The sequence below is a fragment of the Corvus moneduloides genome, chromosome 3 (genome assembly GCF_009650955.1).
Source record: "Corvus moneduloides isolate bCorMon1 chromosome 3, bCorMon1.pri, whole genome shotgun sequence".
Lineage (NCBI taxonomy): Eukaryota > Metazoa > Chordata > Aves > Passeriformes > Corvidae > Corvus > Corvus moneduloides.
The window spans coordinates 67906394-67926385 of record NC_045478.1 but is presented as its reverse complement, the minus strand read 5'-3'; the positions used below and the strand labels follow the sequence as shown (position 1 = coordinate 67926385).

General features: G+C 39.2%; 1 protein-coding gene across 4 annotated transcripts in view; it reads right to left on the bottom strand.

Annotated features, from left to right (window-relative positions):
* Positions 1–19992, bottom strand: part of MTFR2 (mitochondrial fission regulator 2) — a 27214-nt gene extending 7222 nt beyond the window's left edge. Inside the window, exons 1-8 of one of the 4 annotated variants that reach the window (XR_004238781.1) lie at positions 19126–19771; positions 18683–18787; positions 18322–18446; positions 16133–16338; positions 14833–15136; positions 12684–12870; positions 11020–11181; positions 10337–10917 (exon numbers count right to left, since the gene is read on the bottom strand). Coding sequence is in view for 2 of the 4 variants with exons in the window: in XM_032102113.1 (XP_031958004.1) it covers positions 11083–11181; positions 12684–12870; positions 14833–15136; positions 16133–16338; positions 18322–18446; positions 18683–18787; positions 19126–19356 (1257 nt within the window). In the remaining 2 variants the exon portion in view is untranslated. Of the gene's footprint in view, positions 1–9556; positions 11182–12683; positions 12871–14832; positions 15137–16132; positions 16339–18321; positions 18447–18682; positions 18788–19125; positions 19772–19835 lie in introns of those variants that run through there. The other 3 variants (XM_032102114.1, XM_032102113.1, XR_004238782.1) reach the window with 3 other exon arrangements.

The following is a 19992-nucleotide window of genomic DNA, read 5'->3' as shown; positions in this document are numbered from 1 at the left end:
CAAAATGATCTGGCATTTTGACTATGGCAACTCAACAGTCATGCTGTATGAGAAATGCTAGATAGAGATGGAATTTATTTATTTGCACTGTGGTTACACTTCAGAGTGCTCCAGTGGATCAGGAATGGCACAAGGGACACCAGTACTGCTCCCACCACAAGCTGCTATAATAGAAATAACTTAATAACAGATTCATGTTAAAGGTCAAGAAGAAAATAATCCCAGATCCTGAAGAGAGCTAGATGTGAAAGGACAGCTCTTACTTTACTGATAAAGGAGCACAACTTCTATGGTTTTGTGGAAAAAGTGACTTGATCACCTCCATGTGCCTTAAAAAAATCTGTACATGTTGCTAGGGTTTTGGGGTCTTGGGTTCTTTTTTTCTTTTGACTTTATTCCTTTACCAATCCAACTGCAGTTCTTTCTTTCTGATACTTCAGTGTCATTAATTTAAAGGGAGAGCTTACATCATCACTCTTGAGTTACTTGACAGCTTGAAGTTTTGCCTGTGGGTGTTACATTGCTCTCAGGGACATCTTATATAATAATGCAGATGTCATTTTTCAGCTGGCATGGCACATCTACAAGTTTAAATTTTACTGAGATTCACGATAGAGTCTTAAATATCTGAATATCAGCAAGGAGTTCGCACCTTCAAGAGCAGCACAAGTTCCTCTGTGAAATTAAAAGTTCTTTTGAGATGTAAAACAAGTATCATAGTAAGAGCTGTTCTCTTTCTGAGACAACCTATGATAAATAGACTAGAAAATAAACATACGAGGAAGAAAAGGAAGGCACCATTGTCAAAAGGTGGCAATTGTTTCACTCCATGGTTGGGTCTCTGTCAAACTAGCATTGGGTTCTACTACAGAGAAGAAATAGAGAAGAGTCACCACTTCCCACTGTGGATGTCATGCTCATTATTGAAATGCACTCTCATTTAAATTATTTTAGTTTTCACTTCCTACAACTGGTTAGTATTACATTTCTCTCTGTCACAGAAAGAGGCTTTTTGCACTTTTTTTAATCTTCATGCATTCACAGACAAATCAGGTCATTCAAACAGATTTTCTCTTTCTGAAATAATACAGTTTGAATGAAACAGCTTTATAGTTTTTCAACTGCCTGTACTAGAATGTACTTTCCTTCTGAAGACCTAACCTGCTATGGCACTATCATTGTGGCTTTTTGCCATCATCCACATCTTCATTATTTCTCTCTATGTAATTACTGGGTTTAATTATCCAAAAATTTTATCACTTATTCATTACTAAAAATATGGAACTGCATTAACCCAGTCCCATTCTCTATAATCTTGGTAGAAACACTTCCTTTCAGTGATTATTATTATCTGCCAGCTAATCAGTTCTACACCCATTTAACATCTACTTTGTGGGTAATAAAAATGCTATATTTTAATTTACACTATTCTGTTGCGGCTATTTTTGTTAAAGATGATTTAAAACATCTATTTTACACTGCAATCACAAGAGATCAGTCCTGTTATCGAAGTATTTGCAATCATGCAAATGGATACTATCATGCCGATTTTTTTGCCTAGAATTGACACACGCCAATTGACCAACAGTCATGTGTCTTACCCCACTTTTCTTAAAAAGAAAACTTAGATGACACAATTTTCTGAATTTCTGTATTACTGCAAAGTTTATTCAAAGTAAGTCTGAAGGGCCAGATATGTCCTTCAGCCAGCTTCTTTAGAATTTTCAGATTTAAATTCCTTAGCCATCTGCAGTTCAAAGCTTTTTATTCTAGTAAGCAGAGTTTAACTCATTCCTCCATCAGATAATTACTTCAGTGGTAATTAGTGATCCTGGGATTTTTCTAAGTAAATACATTCCACTTTTCCTAAAATCTATGCAATTCCTAAGTGAGACTTTGATTCATATTTAAGCAATGAAACAGCAACAACTTCCAAATAGAAGTGCCAGGGCCCATTACCAGGTGTGATGTTCACCATCCTCAACCTGTATTGGGCCAGCTATTCACCACTATGGTGCTCAGTCAAGATCTGGCCACATCTCATATTCTTTGAAGCTACTAAGTCTTGACTGTAAGTGAGACCTGTATGCTGGAGGATAGCAAAGGACTTAGTCCTGTGGACAAGATCCCCCATGCCTTTTATTGCACTAGAGAGGAGGAAAAAGGGGGTACATGGAAGAAAAACATTGTGAGTTGGTACAGATGTGTAGAAATAGCTCAAGTGCCTGTGGGTTCCCCAGGCAACTACCAGCTTGGAGCACTGTTACCATGCTCTTCTCCTAGCAACAGCTCCGAGAGCTCACAAGGCACAAAGCGGGATCTCACGAATTCTGTTTATTTTCCTCGCCTTATGTCAATGTATCTTCAATATATTCTTTTATTTGTGAACTCAAAAACCTAATTTAACATCAAAAACTAGTTCAGTGACAAGCTAGGTTATACAGCAGATTATTTGGTAGACATAAGTGTCACTAGCAGCTGCATTGTTCTACTATACTAAATACAAACTCTACTCCTCAAATCTGAAAGAAAAGGCAATGCCACTACTGAGAAATAATAGATGGGCTGGGGATTTGCTAGAAGTCTTGAAAAACAGAGACTCCTCAGAAATGTACCTGGTAAAGCCTTAATAGAATTCTTATACATGCAGATAGTGCATATGAGAGGAACAGACAGAAGCAGCAAACAAATGGATAAAAAAATATTGGAGTGGTCAAATGAGCAGATAGGAACAGGGCGTGTTGATAAAGCCCACATTTCACCTGAGTCAAACCAAAGTACACCTTCAAACTACCTATGTTTACTATGACAAAATAGTGAGTTACAAATTATTTTCCCACTGTACATGCTGGTAAGGAGCTCCCCACTTAATAAATTAAAACCAAGAACATTGAGCTTGACACTTCTTCAGAAACACTTCCTTACAAGCAAGGAAAGAGTTTAAAAACAGCCTGGCTTATCAAGTCTGCCCCAGTAGATGACAGTCAAACATGGTATGTAAGTCAAGCAAAAACACCTGCTAGAAAAAGGATGATGGAAAAAGGTGAGTAAAATACCAGACAGATAAAATTGAGTAAGAAACAACAGAATAAACATTAAAAAGCCCCAATATTCTACAGGACAGAAACCCCTCACTTCAGTAGTAGAACACACAGCCTCTGCTATTTCAGAACTATTAACACAGATTCCTACAGTTCTCATTACAGAAAGAACAGGACAAATACTTACAGGCTGTAAACTGTAAGGTGACAAGGCATCAAACAGCCAAAAGGCAACAATAACACAAGGAAAAAACTAAAACTAAGCTTACTTTAAATTTCTTCCCACTGCTCCTTTATACCAGCAGCTGTTGCTCAGTGGCAACTGCCTCCCAGCAAACACAGCTGCTGTGTTACGGCATGAGAACTATAAAGTGAAACAGAGAAGCAGTAACAATCAATCCAGTTTAACTTTCCCCACTAAATAAAATACAGACTACCAAAGAGAAAGCACAGATAGCAAGAATGAAGTTGACACTTTGAAGATCGACACTATTGAAGGTTAAAATTTATCCAACTCTGCAAACATCCCCTCACCCAAATTTATGGATGCACCTAAACTCGTTCAAGTCACTGTGTACATGTGAGGAGCAAAGAATGTGTATGTTTACAGAAGAGCAGTATAGTCTTTCATCTGAAATAATAAATGTGAATCGCTATGCTCCACAGTCACTTTAACTTTTAATCAGTAAAAAGCAGCATATTTTCACTTGTATAAGCTAGAAGTTATTTATACAAATTTTTGCAGTTCTGTGGCAGAGTTCATGATATGTGTACTGGACCACAAAGAGAAACCTCCAATGGCCATTTTACATGGGATAAACAGGATATTTTTTTTAGGAAAAAACTACTGCCAGGTCAAGCTCTTTTCTAACCCACCACATGAAATCTTCAGCCTGTTCTCCCAGAAAATGAAATAGCAGATTTGTGAAGAGAATAAACTAGCCAGGTGTTAACTTTTTATTACTCCAAATGCACATAAATAGAGTTCATTGTAATGCTAGTAAGACAGAACCACCCACCCCTACAATTTAGTGTATATCATTATAAAAATAAAAATATAAAGGGATTAAAATTTTGTCGTGCGACTTTATGCTGACAAAGCAGAATTCCTTTTTAAAGACTTGCAACACAGACACGGTGTGACACTGCTCTCTTGTGGCTAAACACATGCAGTTCATCTGCAAAATGTAACAACTCTATATCAATTATTTTAAAGGATTTTCAAACGTATTTTAATCTATTTATTGCTGATCAGAGGTTTAAAGCAACCAGTGCCAGCTCCACCCCTGCAGACTGTAGTGCTATTACCTAAAGTAGTCTCTGTTAGTCTCTGTTACCTAAAGAGAGAATTCAGACTGCTGCTTTTGCTTCTGTGTCCCATTGAAACCAAAGGCCTAAATTAGCCTTAAACAAAAGGTAAAAATAAATCCATCCCAACAACAATGAAAGTCTGAACAGTCTTGATGACATACATAAATAAGCTGTTTTTAAAGCCTACTTTTGCTTTCCAGGGTGGGTGAACGTGTAAGCAGAAATGAAAATGTAAAAGAGGTCTAGAAACATAGCTGGAACAAAAGCACCATGCTGCTTTTCTTTCAGTGTGCAAAAAAACCCCAAACCAATTATTCAAATTCCCAATGCAGAAGGAGAGATCCTGCTGGCAGGATTATTGGGGAAAATAATGAATACCAAAAGAAGGGCCTTTTGATTATTATAATCAAAATTTGTAAATAATACAGCCAAATAATACTGGAATGTGCAAAATTTCTCTGAAGTAGAAGGACAGCTGTTGTCTTTAGCGTTTACTCACAACACAGTTTTAGATATTGCCATAACTAGCACCACAATTCAAGACTGAGTTCCTCAACAAAGTGTTTCAAGGCATAACTATGGAGCATGATGGACATTGTTCTAAACCACTGAAACATCTACAAACAGCAAGCTTGTCAAAGACCCTTCCAGATTGTGCCTTTCATATTTGGCTAATTTATAAGAAACAAAAGCAGAATCATTTACACAAACAGATACAAGCATTAATTCATGTCATGTTTCTTTTTACATAACTCAAATTACTCTAACAACACATCCACTATTTATGACTTTATAAGATTCTTCCTTTTCTTACAAAAATTCTTCTATACAACTATAAAATACCTGTTCTTTTTGCTATACTGTTAACACAGAGTGACTTCAGCTTCATACTTCAAAGTATTTTGAGAAATAATGAAAAAATTCCCTCTTTATATATTGGCAATTTACAGCAGGTATCCTATTCCTGCTAGTTTAGCTCCATACTTTATCTTCAGATCTTCGAAATTAAATTTCCCTTCTCTGGACACACTCCAGCACCTCAATGTCTTTCTTGCAGTGAGGAACTCAAAACCGGACACAGAACTCAAAGTGTGGCCTCACCAATGCTGAGTACAGGGGAACAGTCACTGCCCTGGTCCTGCTGGCCACACTATTCCTGATACAGGCCAGGGTGCAACTGGCCTCCTTGGTCACCTGGGCACATGCTGGATCATGTTCAGCCACTGCCAACCAGCACCCCCAGGTCTTTTTTTTGCCAGGTGGCTTTCCAGCTGCTCTGCTCCCAGCCTGCAGCACTGCATGGGGCTGTTGTGACCCAAGGGCAGGACCCAGCACTTGGTCCTGTTGAATCTCATACAATTGGCCTTGGCCCATTGATCCAGCCTGTCCAGATCCCTCTGCAGGGCCTTCCTACCCTCCAGCAGATCAACACTCCCAACCAACTTGGTGTCATCTGTGAACTTAACAAGAACATACTCAATCCCCACATTGAGATAAAGACAGGACTAATTCCTGGGAAATCCCACTAGTGACCAGCTGGACATAGCTCTATTCACCACCACTCTCTTGTCTAGGCTTCACCATCCAGTCAGGTTTTCACAATGCATCCATTCAAGCCATGAGCAGCCACTTTCTCCTAGAGAATGCTGTGGGAAACTGTCATACATTTTACTGAAGTCCCCAGTTAGCCAGGACTGATGATAAATGATGGAAAGTGGCTTGGTGAGCATTTCCACCAGCTCCCTCAGTACCTTGGGTAGATTCCCATCTGGCCCCATAAACTTGTGCATGCTCAAGTGTCGCGGCAAGTCACTGGCCATTTTCCCCTGGATTATGGGAGCTTCATTCCACTCCCTGTCCCTGTCTTCCAGCTCAGGGGGCTGGGTACCTGGGGAACAAGTGGTCTAGCTATTAAAGGCTGACACAAAGAAGGCATTAAGTACCTCAGCCTCTTCCTCCATCCTTTGTCACTATGTTTCCCCCCACATCCTGAAAAGGATCTTCTCCTTGGCCCTCCTGTCATTACTAATGTATTTATAGACATTTTTTACTGCCTTTAACTGCAGTAGCCAGACTAAGTTATAGTTGGGCTTTGACCCTTGTAATTTTCTCCCTGAGTTACCTCACAAAATCCTTGTAGTCCTCCTGAGTTGCCAGCCCCTTCTCCCAAAGGTCATAGGCCAAAGCTCCCTGTCCAGCCAGGCTGGTCTTCCACACCAGCTCATCTTTGAGTCCATGGAAACCACCTCCTCCTCTGCCACTAGCATTTTCTTCTTGAAGAATGTCCATCTTTCCTGGACTCCTTTGCCTTTTGGGGCTGCCTCCCAAGAGATTCACGCAGCCAGACTCTCCTAGACAGGCCAAAGTCTGTCCTGCAGAAGTCCAGGATAGCAGTTCTATTGACTCCCCTCCCTACTTCTCTGAGAACTGAAAACTCTAGTGTTCTGTGATTACTGTGCCCAAGATGCCACCAATCATCACATCACCCACCAGTCCTTCTCTTGTCTGCACACAACAGCCACAGCAGGGCACCTTCCCCACTGTAAACTATTCACTTTCACACAGATGTGCAACAATGTGCTAAAATATCCCACACAATTAATTGATTATTCAGATAAACCTAGAAGGTAATACAGATGTAGCTGAAGTCAGTGTCACTATGAAAAATGTACTGGTAAATCGCATAGGGATCTGAGGACCTGGTAGAGGAATCAGGATGATAAATATCTCTGAGGTACCTACAATCACTGGCAAACACATTTCACATAAGTTGAAGTGAAATTTGGCTGCAGACCTCGCTTAACACTGAGACATCAGCTGTTTCAATAGTCTGGCCTGCAGAACTTCCTTTCCCCAAGGCATCTGATCAGTAACTTAAGGCTAACTTGTTTAGCAGGTTCCCTTTGTCAGTTTGGCTTTTGCAAGAACCCCGTATACCATTTTACTACTTAGGTGGGACTAAAGGACAATGTCTTTCCTGACAAGAAAAATAGACCGAAGGCAGTGAATACTGTTGCACACTCTCTGCTCTGCCTTTATCCAAAAATTCTGTACCTACACATACAGAGAGATTATATAGATTAATTATATATTAATATAATAATTAATAGATATGAGATTATGTATCAGATTAATTGTCCCTCACAAGCAGTATCTGGATAGGTCTGGTATGTTACAGGAGTATGTCAGCAGTGATATTCTGACAGTAATTGTCAGGTGATTGCTTTCATTAGTCTCCTTGTAATGGGAAGCTCACTGATAGAGAACTCAAATCTTTTAGGATCCCCTCGAAGAAAATCTGTAGTAATGTTTTTAAAGGACTGCATTATACTTTTCCTTCTACCCTTCTTACTCAAAACATTTGAAACAGTTACTCTGGTTTCAATTTTATCAGCTGGAAAATTGGACATAACATACATACTTTTAAAGTCTTTCTAGTAGAAAAACAAAGCCAACTTTCATTCCAGTGACCACCCCAGCATCTCCTGAAGGAAGACATCCTGCCCAAAAATTCACCGGGAGTGGTAGGAAATTAAATTTTTCGGACTTCTCCAGTGATAAGAAAACACAACCTTTCACAAGATTGTTCCAGCAGACCAATAGAGGACTCATGTTCCTGACTCTCTTCCTCCTCTCCCAGATCAATAGTACAACTCCTGAGTTGCATTGTGACAGAGTAATTCACTCAGGGACCTTACGCAAACAAGGGTATTTGTAGGTAAAACAGGGAATGGATTCCAGGTGGGCACGGGAAGCTTCAGAGAACCTAAAACTGCTTCCAAGTTGTTGATACAGAAGTCTTAGTCAAAGAAAATTAGATGACAAAGCCAGGTTTCCATCAGTTCTGAAAGAAAAACGTCTGCAACGAGTGATCGAACTTTTCATTACTAACTATTCCGAAGCTTTGGAACGTCTTAGCACTGAAAACTGTCCGATGTTACCGGATGCCACCTATTAATTTTCTCTTTTTTGTTTCTTTTCTTCTTTGACTCTGTTTCCTGAGTTCTTTTACTCAGAGTTCGAATTAAAATATAGGAGACCAGGAGTTTATCTTCGGACTTAGATGTTTATTATATCTTACCTATATTACAGCTGCACAGAGTGTGCCTCTAAGTTAACAAGGTGAAAATGGCCCTGAGTTCTAACTTCCAAGGTCTTTTAAGGTCCAAATTACCCAGTTATGGAAAGCCAAGTAATTTGTTTTTATTTATAATCCAATAACTAACTATTCATGATCCACGCTGCGGGTTTTTTGACCCAATACCAGAACACCCAGATTTGTGAAGAGGGAGAAAAGAAGAAGAGTTAATCCACACCCAAAATCCTCCATATTGTTACATATATCCCATAAACCTAAATTTTTTACATCTCTACATATTCCACCCAGTGATATAACTTTTAATTACACAGCAACAACCTCACAATTTAAGAAGCCTTTCCCAAGGCTTCAGGTCAAATGCAGTGTGCTTCTGAGGATCACTGTCTGTCAGCACTGAAAGGCTGAAATTCTCAGAACTCAGGGTTCCAACAGCCACCCACAGACTTCTTTATATCTGGAACTACATAAAATAAAGAATCTGTTCTCGTAACGTGTAGATGGGGGAAAAAAGTCACGTCCCATGACTTATTCTTTTCCCCAAGGAAGCAGATCAGCTATAAACTGTGTATCACTGCATAATTCACATCAGAATGACAAAAATCAGAGAGTATCCCAACAACCAGAAGGGTCACACAGCTCACTAAAATTTGCAGATGCTTCTGATACTAGGTAATTGTCTTAAGAGGTACCGAGAAATTTCTCAGAAGTCCCTTCTAAAGTGAAGACACTTCCAAAGCCAAAATTCTCACCGCAAACTGCTCCTGTTGGCCAAACTTCTAGTTAAATGATGAACCCTTGGGAGAACAGAAAAACTGCAAAAGGAGTCCAAAATAATAGTTCTTCCTGAAGAGAAGAAACTATTGGTCACATAAAGCAACTGATGTAGGGGAGAAAGTATAGTATCAAGGGCTTTGCATGCAATTCAGTCTCTCAAAGAAAGAATTCCATCCTGTTTGTCAGTCACAACAGCATGGCCACAAACCCCAAAACCCCCTGGATCTAGGAGTGCTGATATAAACCAGGAGATACTTGTTCCACCTCACCACACTGCAGGTACTGAGTAAGAGGGAGCCAATTCATAGCCCTTATGCTCACTGGGACTCACCTGCCTTTGTGTACTCTTCAGCGGGCACTGCGTGAACTTCCTTCACTGTTGCTCCCTGCTGCCCTTGTACAGCAGAGGCCAGAGCAGCAGACAAAAGACAACGAGGAGCTTTAATGGAAGAGGGTAAAATTTCCAAGTATGGGGCCGAGCTGGATATTCTGTATGGATTTCAGAGCAATTGTCAAGTTTAGCTAGAAAAAGCAGCAAATGAGTATTTTGGAAGAAAGCAAATGCCAAACGGTTATGGACCAATCAAGGAATGGGAGAGTATGATAAAGTTTAATAATTACTTAATCCAGAAGAAATAAACACCTAGAGGATTTAATTTTAGAAGCATAATATATCAAGTCATTTAAGCTGCAGTTTTAGTCAAAAAGGTAATTTTTAAAACCAAAATGCAAGTATGGTATTTGCACACTAATTTCTTACAACAATGGAAGTAAGATTCAGCTGTAAGAGAGGATGCAGCTGTCAGTCTACTCTGTGTAAGTAAGGGGGGAAATAGAGACACAGGATATAAGGAACACATTCAACAGTCTGACAGGATTTGGGTTTTATACATCAGGATTCTTAGACAAAAGATTACGTGAAGGCAGCTACTGAAAGCAATGGATCATAATAGATTTGTAAATAAGTGGCTCCATTAAGTACTTTGGCAGGAAAAAATATAAGCTGTTCTTTAATTAGTTTTAGATAATTCAATTTAAGAACTTGTCTAATACGATCAGTTCTTAAGATACAAAGGAGTCTGCAACACAAAATACCACTACCACACACATCTAACAATATGAAAGGAAATTTTATTTTATAAGCTCTTGTGAACAAAACTGAGTTAGATGCATATGCCAAATAGGAATTAATATTTACTTACATACGGAATTTAGACTGTGTGCAAGCAGATCTCTCTACAAGGTCTTTTTTACACCTCAAAACGCAACTCCCCCATATTACAGGCATTTAATAGATGACCTACAGGTTAATTACAGCACAAAGTTCCACAAACATGAAAGCTCATCTCCTGACCCAAAATAAATTAGAAAACTGTTTGCACATGGAATAAGGAGTTGCATCAGTAAACTGCCAAGAATACCAAGGCAACTATGCCACTCTCATGAAAAAGTATTACCATTATACACAGTAGTTATAACACACTAACAAAAAAGTTTACACTTCCTTGTTATTTACACTGGAGTGCAAACAGAGCATATACCTCAGCCCTCACAGCAATAAATTTTTGTTTTCCCCATACAAACACTGCTTTCTTGAACTTCCCAGGTTCCAAAGACACTGCTCCATAGCAATGGAAGCCTTCTTTCAGTTCTGCGCTTCTTGTAAAAGCATCACATTCACAAGTTTAGCTACTGAGAAACCAAAGAGAAGGAAGAGGTAATTTTACAAACCCTGCAACACCCAAACTTCAACAGCATAGGAAATATATGTTCTAGAACAACATGTTACAGCACCTTACAGCAGTTTCAAAGTGGACCCACCACTTAAACAAACTGAATTTTCCTTGGAAGTCTCCACTAAATATGAGCTCTTGCTTTCCATGCTGGTACCTGCTTAACTCCATCAGTTCTTGTAAGGCTGGGTTTTGCATTTGGCTTCAGACTGCAGCATCCAACCTGGGGAGCAGGGATAGAATTAAAACTATACCCAAAAACTGAATTAGAAGATGTTTACAAGAAAAACATTTTGGAAGAGTTGTTGCACTTCTCTCAACATAGAAAGAATGAAATAGTAGGTCTGTGCAATTGGTTTAAATACATCCATTCTTCAAAACACTAAACAGTTAACAATTAGAGACTTGGTTACAAATTCGTAAGATTATTCTGCTTTAACTAGAAAAATTCCATTTTTTTTTGTACCTACTCCTGAGCATGCTGGCCTTAAGCAGTCTCTCTTCCAGGACTTTATAATCCAGCTGTCAGATCCTGGAACAAAAGCTATTCCATATACAAGATGTTCCAGGAGCTATTTCTGATCTTTTTATCTGGAATTAGGTATGTCAGCTATGAAGTGCAATAGTCCATAGCATCCAAAATACCAGCATGGTTATTTTTAAGATGTTTTAATTTTTCCCTTCAGGAAAAAAAAAAAGTCAAAGAAATTTATTAAGACTGCACCAGAACTGTTGACACACTGCAGTCTAAAATATATGCTTGGAAAATCATGGTGGCAACTGAAATAAATAAAATAAAATCATTATAGCTAGCAAGAGGAACACACACACATTAGTTTTTCTCAAGTTTTCAGCAACACAGCTAGACACATGTAAGAGCAGCCTCCAAACCGTAGTTCTGCATTACTATTTCCCTCCGTTAGGATAACAAACGCCACAGCCCAAATCTTTTATGTCACTCTCACAATAAAAAGACAGAATTACTAAGCGGAGAGACAGTTTAAATTAGTGCCACATATTTCTATCCATCTCATCTGAGCAGTTCTGAGGTTTGTGGAAATGCCTAACAACAAACCAACAGCACTGCTGGACTGTATAAGCTGAGGTAGCTGGCACAGGCTGATCTACAGAAATCAGTGCTCAGAATCACCTTAAGTCTAAAGGCTCTGCCAACCACTTCTTTGTTTCTAGGAAAAACTGTATTCTTCATGGGCTTTACAAGAGAATCACAACTCGTTTTGGATAAAGATTCAAACCATGTGAAAACTACACTCAAAAAAAAAATATTACAAACTATGCATTTATTTTCATTTCTGAAAAGTTAGTGTGTATTAGTCAGACCTTTCTGTACCTACCTAACATCCTTATTTGAAAAATTAGTCAGTAACTACGTAAATACACATTAAACTACTTAAATTCTATGCATGGATACCTGCCAGGTACCATCAAGCTAATGTCCATAGTTCAATCAAGTATGAGCTGAATTTTTAAAATCAGTCTTCTAAGCTTCTTCTCTTTACACGTCTAGAAGTGCACTGACCAGTCTAAATCCACCCAAAACAATTTGAGATTTTCTGCTTTGATTATACTTTAAAGAAAGTAACTACCTAGGCTGATGGCTGAGAAAATTTTGAGAAGTTCTAGGCTTGTGAAAATCCTGCAACTATCCATGAAAACAGCAGTCAATTCAAGCATACAAATGCACATTTTTATATAAAAACATACCACTGGCACCTCAGGACTAGAAAATGGAGAGCTATCAAAAGAATGATTTTCTTTGTCCAGGGAATCATCTTCATCATAGTTTTTATGTGCAAACTTCTGCTTTAGAGCATGAGTTAGTAGAGCAACTGGATCCCAATCCGAACTTTGCCTCTTTTTGGGTCTAGAAAGAGGAGTACCTCCAGGAGACCTATGAACAAAGAAAAATAAATTACTGTCTCCTGACTCTAATCCTGTGCTGACTGATCTAGAGACACGACTTCTGTAAACACCCTATCCAATAAATCCCTAAACACCGCCGTAACTTTAAAGCAATTCATCAAATACACTGATACAATTACACCCAATTTGTCAGCCACATTCTTAGCCTGAAAACACAACTCAACGCTGTTACATGAAGAAAAATTGCAGTAAATCAACACAAAGTGTTAAAGTACTGCAAATCAATAATGAGAAAAAAAAAAAAAGGCAAAATTGCAGTTTTTATACCAAGTCATTTATAAGTTATATTAAAGCATGTTAATGGGAATGTCCCACCAAAGTATTTCATAATCACTGTGAACACAATTTAATTTAAATTTTATTCATTTTAAGTTCATTTAAATTCAAAACTGAAAACAGCACCTACACCCCAAAACTTACTATAAATGTGGAAGCTAGTGACTAGTCCAAGACAATAGATCATAAGAAGACTTTCTAACCATTGAGATACCTAGCAGGAGCAGGGTGGAAAAATCTAGAGGTGTTCAGACTTCTGCTGGTAAAGTGCTGTCTCCAGGCTGGTGATTTGTACCTAATAACACACACTGACATCACCAAGTTCTAAGCCTGGCAGTTACAGTAAATGTTGCTTAACACAAAACCTGAGAGGATTGAGTTCACACTTCCTATAAAAACAAGCCCTCAAGAGCACTTGAACAATGTGTAAGATGGTGCTTGGGTGGTAGAAACTGGGATCTTTAGGCTTCTAATTTCTGAAAACAGAGGACTTCCGTTCGCAGTGCACGCATTAAACTACTGTCAGAAAGATTGGAACAACTTTGATCATCATTACTCCCCCCAAAAATATGAATTCATTATTCAGTTAAGTTCTACTTCAACATACAGGTAAATGCCTAAACCCAGAAAGCATTTTGGATGTACAACCTACCACTTCCTGCTAATTATGCCCCTGCTCAAGACATTAAAACTGTCAACCTGAACATCTCATTTTCTTCACTCACCATACATGGAATTATATAGAAAAAAAACATATATAAAGGAAACACACAGGTTTACCTAAGTGCACTTTATATTTGCTTTATTTACTGTGAGAATGTCATCAAAAGCATAAAGACATGCTTTAGATTTGCATGTAAATTATTTGCCCAAGTTTTGTGGTAGTTATTTTCAGGGATAAAGCTCACAGTTAAGAAAATGCTGAAATTAGAATGCAGTAAGTTTTGCCAAGTGACATTCTTCCCATTAAGAGCTTCAAATATTCATTATAGTCACAGTTTCTCTTACTTTTTCTACCCAAGAAGTTCAGAAAAGAACTCTAAAGGTGTAATCTCTATTACACCTAGCACTGCAGAGACCAGAAGAGGCGTTCCAGTCTTTAGTAAAACATTTTTGTTACAAGTCAACTGCACTTACCATCAAAACAGCTGACCACTAAAAATATCTATAATCCAACTACAGTATTGAAATACAAATTTATGAGATATTTCCAATAAATGATACAGCATGTGTTTTCATTAACACTTCAAAGCTTGAACCAGGATATTTTGGGTACACTAACAGTAGTTTTCCAAAATTTCCCTGAGGCTTTGGCCTTTCACAGTAAACCCAGAACGGTTATTTTTTCAGATCAATTTCCTGGGACTGCGCATGCAACCTTGTAAACAACCTCTCACCTCCCCACACCAGCTTGAGATTTGCATACTGAAACAGCAGAGTAGCTTTAAATGCTGTGATAGTCAGCATGTTTTAAATGCATCTAAAAGCCATGTCACAAGTATCTTATACTCCACACTTGGAACTCAGAAGCTGCCAACTTCAGTTTGCCAGCAGTAGCTGCTCTTGAAATGATTGGTATTCTCTGGTGCTACTGAAGTGCTGTTGATGCTTAGGTAGCCTTGGCTTGCTGAGATGCACATCCAATCCAACCTACCTCTCAACAGCTCGCAACTGAACTTTGTTTAGGTCTTTCAAAACGTCCATCATACTGGGAATGTTCTTTGTCCTCTGGAGATCAGTACTGTCAACTGCAGTTGAATCACTGTTTCTTGCAGCTCGGCGTTGTTTTACAAGTCCCAGTGCAGAATTACTAGCATCAACACCAGATGGTGCAGCAGAAGGAAGTGGAGGAGGCGAGGGAATTACAAAATTACATTTGTGAGAGACGGACAGTGGCGTAGAAGTCATGGCTGGCAGTGGGTAAAATCCATCTGGAGTGCTGAGTGTTTTACAGGCTTCTGGATACAGTTAGAGTAGAAAAACAACATATATTAACATCCAGGATGAATCAGTTTTAAGTCAAGATAAGACTGCCCTCTGAAAGCACTTTCTTACACACCTTGCACATACAACACAGAAGAACCAAACTTAAAACAAAGAACATTACTTCAAACCCACAAATTCAGAATACATGAAATAATGAATCTGAGGCGTCTTGTGCTGCTCTGATTTTCTCTACTTGTGTCTTTAATCTAGTCGCTAGATAAATCAGCAAAGCAGCCTGCTGCTACATATGGTGATCAACGGTCTAGAAGTTACAATAACCTATATGAAGCAAAATATAACCACCAAACATGTAAATAGAATACTGAGTGCAATGGAGAACAGACAGAGGAAGACCCAACAGAAAAGCTGAATCACAGAAGTGCCTCACAACGTCACAACAACGTAACTACCTCACACCAGTCCAAGTATTTCAGCAACCACAGTGGAGTCAGTCTGCAAGTAAGACAACTAAGACTCAAGACTTTTAAGGGAAAAAAAAGGTCACAAGATAGTAGTGCATATTGGAGACCAACTACCTAGGACACATCTGTTTGTAGCATTTGTTTTTGTTAAAGCCCCAACCTGACTGACTTAGAATACGTTCTCTACCCATTATTTTGGTAACTTGTTACAAGCAGAGCAAAACTGCAAAGGGACAATTAATAGCCTGTAACATTTTTAAAGTTATTGGTAGCCTACAGATAGTGATGTTACTAAGTTCCTTCACTAACATGGAAAAGAGTATAAAGCTTAGGATCAATTGCATTTGAACTTGGCAAGCAGACAACAAAATAGAAAGGAGAAAGTGTACCAAATAGCGAAAAGAAAAACAAAATATTATATTCAGTAAATTTAGTTGGTGTATCTTCAGGTAGAAAAATTACAGGTGTTCTCTACCGATATCATGCATGGCAAGCTCTAAAGCAAAAAAAAGTAACACTGGTTTGCTTCAAACCAGAAGGGCTTACGTGAGGAAGTGCTTCCCAAGGTCTGTGCTGAAACAATTGCAGCAATCTGAGCACGAAGAAAGGTCAGCTCATCTTCAAGCGCAGAAATTTTCTGGAGCGCTGCTTGATCAACACCGTCTTTTTGTGCGCTGTTTTTCGGAATGCTCTGCATTGATGGATATAGGTCAAGAGGAGCTGTACTTCTCTCTTTTCTCCTCAATTCAGTCCTACAAAGGAAAAAAAGACACCGTTTCAAAAGGCTCAGCCAACAATGGAAACCTCAAAACTACTCGGGCTCTTCAAGCAAGTTATCATTATTCAGCAAGACCTAACTTTTCAAACTATTTAAGCAAACTACACTTCTAACTACTCATAACTCTTAAAATGTTTCAAGTCTCTCTTTGCTCAAGTACAATGCAGATCCTTACAAAGTCATCATAAGAATTAGTCAGATAATTATCTCAGGGATAATTACACACCATAACGTCATACAGTAAGATTGAGTTGTGATTATTCAGTAACTATTAGACTAACACTGTAAAGTGTCTCTCCCTTCTCCCCACATGAATATGAAAGGCAGGAGAGTCAAAGCACAATGATCTCTTAATTAGGCTTCAGAAATTTTAGTCATTTATCAAACTCTAAGATGAACACTGCAAGCAGCAAAGCAGTTACAACCTTTGAGAAAATGTACTCAACAACAATACGGTGTAATACAGACTTACAGAACAAGAACCTCATCTTTTGTAAGCTACTATAGCCAAAGACAGCATTAGAAAATTGTGCTATATATCTCAGGTTTTAATTAAAAAAAATAATTCAAGTCTGTGCCTGCAGAAATAAACTTAAAATATAAGTATAAAATCAAACTACCAGGATTTCATCATGAAACATGGAAAAAAAATTAAATTTACCTGATTCACTTAAGATGCACTAAGCTTTGATTGAAAAAAAGCTCAGACCTTTTCCCTTATTTTAAACATCCTTTTACTTTAAATCAGACCTGCAGAACTGCTTTCTGATTTGCCAAAAAACACTTGCTATAAACACTGCTTGAGAAGGAAAATATATCAACTAGAATAGCTGTTCTTGAAAAACATTCCACAGAGCCAGAAGAGGAGGAGGAGCAAAGAATGGAAACAACAAAAGAATGAACTGTCATAGTTCTGTGAATCTGACCAGCTAAAGAGCAGCATGAGCAGGACAAAACAGGCCAGGATTTTTTTGTTCTTTCAACAACGTTCTGTTCTTCTGGTATGTTACAGCTGTTACAAACAAACTTTAATAATTCAACAATAACGCTTCAGGAAACATAAGATGAAGCACACTGTATCCAACTTCTCCAATGAAGTGTGTGTCATTTGAATTAATCAATTTCTTGTATTTTCATTACTGGCAAGCAGCACAAAGATCACAGAAAAACAAATGCCAATATGAGGCAGAATTACGTTGTCCTATACAGATGCAGTACAAGACGAGTGTCCACATTTTAATCTGGCTTCTGGCTTTAACTCATCCTCTGATTTTGAACAGATCTTTAGAGGAACAGCAAGACAACTTTCTATTTCTTCTCCAGTGGGGGGGAGGGAAGACAAAAGTTTTTGTATACTATTTGTGTCCGCAAATTTCTGGACAATTTTTCATTTCACTGTACCAGAAGTATTTTGTAATTTGTAAAAATATTTTCCTTCAGCCCTCTGTAAAAGCTAGAAACATTTACATAAACCGCATTCAAAATTATTTTAAATTTTTAAAATAATTATGCTTGGTTTTCCATCAAAGCAACCATCAAAGCTTACACATAGCATTGTCAAAATCTAAGCCAAAAGGAGACATTTAAATATTTTTTCTTGTTTTCCCATTTATAAAGTTTATCAAAAAGATAGGAATAATCTTACAGTATACTGCAACAACCAGCTCCCTCCCTCACAAAATACTTAGTGAGTAAAAATCATTTAAAGTACCAGTAATGCACCTGACATACTACTATGAGAAGAAAAGAGAAGACTGAATTTGAAAAATCTTTCAGAAAAGAATGCTTTACATAGTAAGAATTTTCAAGTAAGGAGGAAGTGCCCGCCTCCCCCCAAAAAGCCCAAATTGTTTCTAGAAAAGGTTAGGAAAAAACAAAAACAAGCTTAACCACAAAATCACACACCATAAAAGAGGCAAAAGTTACTTCTATTAATCCTTTTTACACTTTTACTTACTTAAGTCTAGTACATGCTTGTCCTTCATCATTTGCCACCCATAGGACATCAGCAAGTGATGGAGCCCCAGGAGCTGGAGCTGCACTTTGCTCGTCATAACACAATGGACTTGGGTCTTGAACAAACTAAAAACAAACAATGCCAAAAAAAACTATGAAGGGAAACTGGATTTGGCACATACTGAAGGTTCTGCCTCAGCAAAAGAAATTTTTAAACAGTGCTATAAGGAAGTTGAAAACAGTGAGTATAAGGGATGCAACACACAATTATACAAGCTAAAAGGAAAAGAAAAGCTATCAGCAAATTAAGAAACAAGAAAATACAAACAGGCGAAGTATACATACAACAATAAATTCCTTACTTGAAAATAAGGTCTGGGGTAGGGCTCCAAGGAAAGAATTGTCCCAAGTCTACGGACAACACTTCGAGTAGATCCATATTCCTTTTTTTGGCAAACAGATGTGACCTAAAAATGGGAAAACCTTTGAATCTGAGAAGCAAAATCAAAGTCCTCAGTTCTTACAATCAAAGTTATTTAATAATTTCATGTTACAGGTAATTAAATATAATGCAGTTTGGTTAATCTAACTTTTCAATGCTCTTCTCAAACTGGAAGTCCAAAGAGGTCTACACTAGTATGACAGACAGTGTCTAAAACACTGCCAAAATACAAAATATTTTAAAGGGGCACAAAGGCCAATATCTTGAGATACTGACAGAAGTGCCCATTTAATTAACTACATGCATCTGTATTAAGTCTTGGGAAAGAACAATTAGCAAGGAAGTGAAATAAATTTAACATACCTTAGCCTGATACTTCCTTATGACAGCATATAACTGCTGCAAATGCCTTCCTGATGAGATTGCTGAAGGAAGGCATGTTCCGAGTGTACGTCTGATACTGCTGCCAAACATGCAAGTTTCAAAAAACACGGCCTGCCAAAAAAACCAACAGCTTCCAACAACGGAACCAGAAAGTAAACAGGACAGCTCAGCCAAATCAGCACTCCTGGAGACACTCTGGTAGTTTCCCATAAATAACGCTAGGATTGTCTCGGAACCACAAGCTGCAGCAGTGCCTCACTACTGACAGCCCCCCCGAGGAGCTGCCCACGACCTCACGCTCCAGCATCAGCCCTGGCACTGCATCAGTGCGCTCTTTCAGCTTCCCACGCCGCGCCTTTCCCACGTCTCTGAACACACAGGATTAACTACTGCTTGGGAAGGGGCACGTAGCCTTTTACTTAAAACAGCAAAGCACGAGCAGCCAAGGCTACTGACTTTCCTACGCTCAGCTCAGGGCAAAAAGAGCCACTCTGACCGGCCGTGTCAGGGCAGTGACCCCACGCGTCCCCACGTGTGGGCAGCGTATTTCGACAAAGCCGGCTATGGGCAAGGAGGGCGCTGAAGCCGCCCCACCGCCACCGACCCTCCCTCCGCAGAGCCACAGCGGCTGCAGGCGAGACCCCCAGCTCTCCGGGCAGAGGCAGCCCCCCGCGCCCCCCGGGGCTCACCTGGTGGTGCGGCCAGCCGAGACAGCGCAGCAGCCGCCGGAGGAGCTCCAGCAGCAGCGCCATGGCGGGAGGGGAGGCTGCGCCCGCTCACAGCACGCGGGGCCCGCGGCAGCCGCCCGGCGGAGAAGCCGCCTGCGCCCGCAGCGCCACCCGCCGC